The following is an 8542-nucleotide window of genomic DNA, read 5'->3' as shown; positions in this document are numbered from 1 at the left end:
ATGTATATTGTATCTTCTATGTATATTGTATCTACTATGTATATTTTATCTATGTATATTGTATCTATTATGTATATATTGTATCTACTATGTATATTGTATCTACTATGTATATTTTATCTACTATGTATATTGTATCTACTATGTATATTGTATCTACTATGTATATTGTATCTNTGTATCTACTATGTATATTGTATCTATTATGTATATTGATCTACTATGTATTTTGTATCTACTATGTATATTGTATCTACTATGTATATTTTATCTACTTTGTATATTGTATCTACTATGTATATTGTAGATACAATATACATAGATACAATATATACATAGGAGATACAATAAACATAGTAGATACAATATCCCTAGTAGATACAATATACATAGTAGATAAAATATTCATAGTAGATACAATATACCTAGTAGATACAATATACTATGTTTATTGTATCTACTATGTATATATTGTATCTATGTATATTGTATCTACAATATACATAGTAGATACAATATACATAGCAGATAAAATATACATAGTAGATACAATATCCATAGTAATTACAATATACAGGTAGATACAATATACAGGTAGATATAATATACATAGTAGATACAATATACATAGCAGATAAAATATACATAGTAGATACAATATTCCTAGTAGATACAATATACAGGTAGATACAATATACATAGTAGATAAAATATTCATAGTAGATACAATATACCTAGTAGATACAATATACTATGTTTATTGTATCTACTATGTATATATTGTATCTATGTATATTGTATCTACTATGTATATTGTAGATACAATATACATAGATACAATATATACATAGTAGATACAATAAACACAGTAGATACAATATACCTAGTAGATACAATATACTATGTTTATTGTATCTACTATGTATATATTGTATCTACTATGTATATTGTATCACCTGTATATTGTATCTACCTGTATATTGTAATTACTATGGATATTGTATCTACTATGTATATTTTATCTACTTTGTATATTGTATCTACTATGTATATTGTATCTTCTATGTATATTGTATCTACTATGTATATTGTATCTATCATGTATATTGATCTACTATGTATTTTGTATCTACTATGTATATTTTATCTACTATGTATATTGTATCTACTAGGTATATTGTATCTACTATGTTTATTGTATCTACTATGTATATATTGTATCTATGTATATTGTATCTACTATGTATATTGTATCTACTATGTATATTGTATCTACTATGTATATTTTATCTACTAAGTATATTGTTTTTGTATTGACCTGTGTGTACTGTTGCAATACAACATATACATCTGAAATAAATTCAATTCACTTGTTACAGATTCAGCCATGGTGAAGATTTTTGGTATAGAGTTTGCTCCCCTGAGAGTTCCGTTTAAGCGGCGTATAGAGACCCTGGCTGTGGCCCAGTACACCCTATGTTTCCTGTTCCTGGGTTTCAGCTGTCTCTTCGCCAGTGTTTACATCCTCTTCTTCACACAGTACTACTATCTCCTGCTTTTATACCTTGTGTGGATGTATTACGACCGGGATATCGCAGAGCGTGGAGGTCGAAGGTCAGATTGGGTGAGGAGTTGGAGAATCTGGGAACATTTAAAGGACTATTTTCCAGCCAAATTAGTCAAAACAGCTGAATTAAACCCAGAAAAAAATTACATTTTAGGATTTCATCCTCACGGTATTATGAGTACAAGTGCTTTCGTCCATTTCGCCTCGGAAGGTTCTGGCTGGAGCAAAATGTTTCCTGGAATCACTTCATTCCTGTTAGTCCTCAAGGGTCACTTCATGTTTCCAGTGTACAGGGACTACTTAATGTTGTCAGGTAAGTGGTTACCCAGACAGGGACTACTTAATGTTGTCCGGTAAGTTGTTACCCAGACAGGGACTACTTAATGTTTTCAGGTAAGCTGTTAACTAGGCAGGGACTACTTATGTTGTCAGGTAAGTTGTTAACTAGGCAGGGACTACTTTATGTTGTCAGGTAAGTTAACTAGACAGGGACCAATTAATGTTGTCAGGTAAGCTGTTAACCAGATAGAGCCTACTTAATGTTGTCGGGTAAGTTGTTAACCAGGCATGGACTACTTAATGTTGTCAGGTAAGCTGTTAGGGACTACTTAATTTTTCACGTAAGCTGTTAACCAAACAGGGACTACTTAATGTTCAGGGACCAATTAATGTTGTCAGGTAAGCTGTTTACCAAACAGGGACTACTTAATGTTAACAGCTTACCTGAAAAATTAAGTAGTGCCTGTCTGGGTAACAACTTACAGGACAACATTAAGTAGTCCCTGTTTTGTTAACAGCTTACCTGACAACATTAGGTAGTCCCTGTTTGGTTAACAACTTACCTGACAACATTAAAACATTAGGTAGTCCCTGTCTGGTTAACAACTTACCGGACAACATTAAGTAGTCCCTGCCTGGTTAACAACTTACCTGACAACATAAATAGTCCCTGCCTAGTTAACAGCTTACCTGAAAAATTAAGTAGTCCCTGTCCGGTAAGTTGTTACCCAGACAGGGACTACTTAATGTTGTCCGGTAAGTTGTTACCCAGACAGGGACTACTTAATTTTTCAGGTAAGCTGTTAACCAAACAGGGACTACTTAATGTTTTCAGGTAAGCTGTTAACTAGGCAGGGACTACTTATGTTGTCAGGTAAGTTGTTAACTAGGCAGGGACTACTTTATGTTGTCAGGTAAGTTGTTACCCAGACAGGGACTACTTAATGTTGTCAGGTAAGCTGTTAACCAGACAGGGACAACTTAATGTTGTCAGGTAAGTTGTTAACTAGGCAGGGACTACTTTATGTTGTCAGGTAAGTTGTTACCCAGACAGGGGCTACTTAATGTTGTCAGGTAAACTGTTAACCAAACAGGGACTACTTAATGTTTTCAGGTAAGCTGTTAACCAGACAGGGACAACTTAATGTTGTCAGGTAAGTAGTCCCTGCCTAGTTAACAACTTCCCTGACAACATTAAGTAGTCCCTGTTTGGTTGTCAGGTAAGCTGTTAACCAAACAGGGACTACTTAATGTTGTCAGTTAAGTTGTTAACTAGGCAGGGACTACTTAATGTTGTCGGGTAAGTTGTTAACCAGACAGGGACTACCTAATGTTGTCAAGTAAGTTGTTAACCAGACAGGGACTACTTAATGTTGTCGGGTAAGTTGATAACGAGACAGGGACTACTTAATGTTGTCAGTTAAGTTGTTAACCAGACAGGGACTACATCATGTTGTCAGGTAAGTTGTTAACTAGGCAGGGACTACATCATGTTTTCAGGTAGTTTGGTTAACAAACCGGGACTACTTAATGTTGTCAGGTAAGCTGTTAACCAAACAGGGACTACTTAATGTTGTCAGGTAGTTTGGTTAGCAGACAGGGACTACTTAATGTTGTAAGGTAAGCTGTTAACCAGACAGGGACTACTTAATATTGTCAGGTAAGTTGTTAACCAGACAGGAACTACATCATGTTTTCAGGTAGTTTGGTTACCAAACAGGGACTACTTAATGTTGTCAGGTAAGTTGTTAACCAGACAGGGACTACATCATGTTGTCAGGTAAGCTGTTAACCAAACAGGGACTACTTAATGTTGTAAGGTAAGCTGTTAACCAAACAGGGACTACTTAATGTTGTCAGGTAAGTTGTTAACCAGACAGGAACTACATCATGTTTTCAGGTAGTTTGGTTAACAAACAGGGACTACTTAATGTTGTCAGGTAAGCTGTTAACCAAACAGGGACTACTTAGTGTTGTCAGGTAGTTTGGTTAACAGACAGGGACTACTTAATGTTGTCAGGTAAGCTGTTAACCAAACAGGGACTACTTAATGTTGTCGGGTAAGCTGTTAACCAAACAGGGACTACTTAATGTTGTCAGGCAAGTTGTTAACCAGACAGGGACTACATCATGTTGTAAGGTAAGCTGTTAACCAGACAGGGACTACTTAATGTTTTCAGGTAAGCTGTTAACCAGACAGGGACTACATCATGTTGTAAGGTAAGTTGTTAACCAGACAGGGACTACTTAATGTTGTCAGGTAATTTGGTTAACAGACAGGGACTACTTAATGTTGTCAGGTAAGTTGTTAACCAGACAGGGACTACTTCATGTTGTCAGGTAAGCTGTTAACCAGACAGGGACTACTTCATTTTGTCAGGTACGCTGTTCCTCGCCAAAAGCCTACATCATGTTGTAAGGTAAGTTGTTAACCAGACAGGGACTACTTAATGTTGTCTGGTAGTTTGGTTAACAGACAGGGACTACTTGATGTTGTCAGGTAAGCTGTTGACCAAACAGGGACTACTTAATGTTGTCAGGTAAGCTGTTAACCAGATAGGGACTACTTAATGTTGTCAGGTAAGCTGTTTACCAAACAGGGACTACTTGATGTTGTCAGGTAAGCTGTTGACCAAACAGGGACTACTTAATGTTGTCAGGTAAGTTGTTAACCAAACAGGGACTACTTAATGTTGTCAGGTAAGCTGTTAACCAGACAGGGACTACTTAATGTTGTCAGGTAAGCTGTTTACCAAACAGGGACTACTTAATGTTGTTGGGTAAGCTGTTAACCAAACAGGGACTACCTAATGTTGTCAGGTAAGCTGTTAACTAGACAGAGTTGTCTTTGGTCATATGTGGATTGTAGTTTTCACTCTCACTCATTCACAGAAGGTCAAGTTAAATAATAGAAGGATGGAGCAATAATTTCTAAATCCAGTTGTTTATTTACTGCTTAAAGGTTTGAGCTAGCTTACTTAATGATTATCATGTTTACAATTGTATAATGTATATCAGTTAAAACATGTTCTGGCTAATTCAGTAATTAAGGAAATCCTTAACGTTTATAAAAATGTATTAGACCACGATTGTTTGTTGTTACTGTTGGGAATAGGAACTGTGGCGGTCACTAAAAGCAGTATGAACTTCCTGATGCGAGAGAACGGGACCGGCAACGCGCTAGTTCTGGTCGTCGGTGGAGCCCTTGAAGCACTGGAAGCGTTCCCAGGCAGATTTAACCTTAAACTAAACAAACGCAAGGGCTTCATCAAGTTGGCCCTGGAAACGGGGTAAGTATGGAAACCGGGTCAGGGTGGAAAGTTGAAATCTGAAGAAGTATGGAAACAGTATATAATATATTTCAGTTCTTGATAAGAATTAAAAACTAGCTAAGTGTAGGAATATTGCGTTTAAAGCTGCAGTGTTCTGGGATCAGAGTGGAAACTGGGTCAGATAGGAAATGGGGTCAGAGTTGAAATGGGGTCAAAGTGGAAATGAGACCAGACCAGAGTGGACCCTGGGTCAGAGTTGATATGGGTCCAATTTGGAAACTGGGTCAGAGTTGAAAATGGTGGAAATATTGTAAACATTGGAATATTAGAAACAGTTTGAATAATTTTCCAAGTAGAATTATGAAAGTAATAAATGTTTCTGTCTCATTGTCTGATGTTTTCATCTGTTGTAGGACATCCCTGGTACCAACCTTCTCTTTTGGCGAGCTTAATCTGTATCAACAGATGGAAAATCCTCCCGGCTCCTTCCTCCGTCGCCTCCAGAATATCATGACTAGTTATTTTGGGTTCTCTCCCCCTATCTTCCATGGACGTGGTGTTTTCAACTACACATACGGACTCATTCCCTATCGTCAACCGATCAATACAGTCAGTAAGTAATTAAGAGCCAACCAATCAGTATTTAAATAGTTCCGGATCAACCTATCACTTAAGTCATTATTCCAGAGTAAACTGATCAATGAAGTTGGTAATTCAGATCCAACCAATCATTAAGTAGTTAGAATAAACCAATTAGTAAGTAGTTACGGTCAACCAATCAGGAAGTAGTTAGAATCAACCAATCAGGAAGTAGTTAGAATCAACCAATCAGGAAGTAGTTAGAATCAACCAATCAGGAAGTAGTTTAGGATCAACCAATCAGTATTGGATCAAGTTCAAGTGTACACTTGGAAATGTTTGCCTTAATTAACTTTTGCCATTTTCACCCTCTGTAATGAGGGCAAACTTATCATGATCATAAATGTGAGTACACAGGTCACTAAACATATTAAAAACATGCTAAGAGTATGTGGTTTGTATATTAGTGAAGGGCAAATTTTTCACTGGGTGAATTATATTTTCAGGTCACAGTAAAACAAAGATACTGTAACCATACTTTTTCAACCACACTTAACTATGTCTTTCCTTCGAACGAAGGGAGACATATTGTATTAGTACTGGTTCTTGTCCTTCTTCTCCTGGTTCTGGTTCTTCTAATTGCAACTTGTCCGGGTCATAACTTTTAAAACGTTAAAGATATCTTGATGAAACTTGAGGTATGCATGCATTACTCACAGAAGGTGTTCAGTGCACTAGAATTAGGTCACTGTGACCTTCACCTCAAGGTTAAAGGTCAAATAAGTGCAACATTTTCAGTAAGTTCTGGTCCGGCCAGTTATTTTTTAACCGTTAAATATATCTTGAGTAAACTTAAAGTTTACCTGCATCACCCACAGAAGGTGTGCAGTGCACTGGAATAAGGTCTCGTGCATCACTATATACAGAGTTATTGCCCTTTTTTTTAATATCAAAGTTTGTCCGGAGCATAAGTTCCATGTTATTTCACCAACATTGACCAAACTTACCTATTCATATATCTTAGGTAGGCGGAATCTCTCGTACTGTAATCGGGTCTCGTGCCACACTTTATATAGAGTCATGGCCCTTTGTTAATTTTGTATACCCATGTTTGTCTATTGACTAATAAGAGGAGACATGTTTTTGTTCACAAAAATGTATGTACAGTGATTGTCTCCCTTTGCAGTTGGGGCTCCAATTGACGTGGAGATGGTGGATCAGCCCAATCAGTCTCAGATTGACCAACTTCACGCTAAGTACCTGGCAGCTCTTAGGCAACTCTTCGACACTCACAAAGAAAAGTATGGTGTGGATCCGTCCAATGAACTTCATTTCATGGATTAAGCTCAATTCATTACAAATACAAGTTCAATAATCCAAAAACTTTATTTCCAAGCAATTTAGACACTTTTTATAGTGATAATTCTTTGTTTTCTTTTCACTAGAAACCTTATTCTAATATGCTCATGCAGTTGCAGTATGGTTCATAATTACCATAAAAAGATGATTATCTTAATCAAAAAGCATATTGAGATATCAGGGTATGTGGTAATTTTCATTGATTAAAGGGTAATTTACAAGAAAATGGGTCTATTAAAAAAAACAATGGAAAAAATATGTTGTTCATCATTGAAGATTCCATTACGCATTGCATCCGAAAAATGGTGTTTTAAATTGTCACAAAAGTGATTGTTACTGGTTTTCCGCTTTTTAACAAGAAATATTTTTATTCTATGACTTATTTACAAGTTAACTTAGTTAAAATATTGTCACCTCGGATACCGGCCAAGATTACTGAGGTGAACACTGTCAATACTGATATCTTGTCAGAAGGCCTGTCTCAGTTATTTTTCAGCAATACTCCTAGACCAGCTGTAATAAATATTTTATCATGATGGAAGTATTGATTTATGACAAAAATCTTGCCATGCTCCAACTGATAATTATTGAAATGGGGTGTATGTTATGAACAGACTATATTTGTCTTTGTATATTTTTGTTTTGTTTGGATTCAAATATAATTCATTTAGTTTATTTTCTTAAATATGGTTAATTTGATTTTTTTTGTTTTTTTCCTTTTGCAACATAATACAATGGTAGCATTCATGACATAAATATAGGATCTTACATGAGTTTCCATTTCATATGAGATTTATGAAATGAGTCTAAGAATTTTTCAATAAGCGATCCTTTGGCGAGCTAAAATAAAAATTAGTGACAAGTTTCATACATTTCATATGAAATGAAAACGAGTGTAAGATCCTTTTTATCACATAATCAAGATTTGTGGCATTTATTGTGTAAAACGACAATTTTCATGCAACCTTGAAATGTAAAAAGCCGTCATTTTGACTACAATGTGTGAGTCTGTGATGTCATGTACTTGTCCTAGGCGTGACGTCATGATTGAAACTTTCAACCAATCACAGGGATGATAGGTCATATTACATGGGTTAATACGTAAAAAAATATGATTTATTACCCAATAGTCTATATAAATTATAATTAGTCATTTTTAGCTCACCTGGCACAAAGTGCCAAGTGAGCTTATGCCGTGGTGCGGCGTCCGTCGTCAGTCCGTCGTCCGTCCGTCCAGCGTCCGTCCGGCGTCAATATTTTACTTTAAACGACTTCTTCTTAATAACCGAAAGGCCTAGGGTGATGATATTTGGCCAGAAGTAAACTGGGATGAAGGGCTACCAAGTTTGTTCAAATAAATGACCTTCATCTATTTTCAAGGTCACAGGGGTCAAATATGTTAAAAACTTTAAACAACTTCTTCTCAATAACCAAACTGCCCAGGGAGATGATATTTGGTCAGTAGCATGCTAGGGTGAAGGGCTAC

At 36.0% G+C, this 8542-nt stretch overlaps 1 protein-coding gene across 1 annotated transcript in view; it reads left to right on the top strand.

The window, feature by feature from the left end:
* The window catches only part of LOC110463449 (2-acylglycerol O-acyltransferase 1-like), an 11598-nt gene extending 3718 nt beyond the window's left edge, over positions 1-7880 (top strand). Inside the window, exons 2-5 of the mRNA XM_021518060.1 lie at positions 1380-1880; positions 4962-5136; positions 5532-5731; positions 6884-7880. Of these exons, the coding sequence (XP_021373735.1) occupies positions 1388-1880; positions 4962-5136; positions 5532-5731; positions 6884-7041 (1026 nt within the window). The 5' untranslated portion in view covers positions 1380-1387 and the 3' untranslated portion in view covers positions 7042-7880. The remainder of the gene's footprint in view (positions 1-1379; positions 1881-4961; positions 5137-5531; positions 5732-6883) is intronic.
* The last annotated feature ends 662 nt before the right edge of the window (positions 7881-8542 follow it).

This window comes from Mizuhopecten yessoensis, unplaced genomic scaffold (genome assembly GCF_002113885.1).
Source record: "Mizuhopecten yessoensis strain PY_sf001 unplaced genomic scaffold, ASM211388v2 scaffold10909, whole genome shotgun sequence".
Taxonomy (NCBI): Eukaryota; Metazoa; Mollusca; class Bivalvia; order Pectinida; family Pectinidae; genus Mizuhopecten; species Mizuhopecten yessoensis.
Note: the sequence above shows the minus strand (reverse complement) of the source record. Positions and strands in the feature narration are given on the sequence as shown.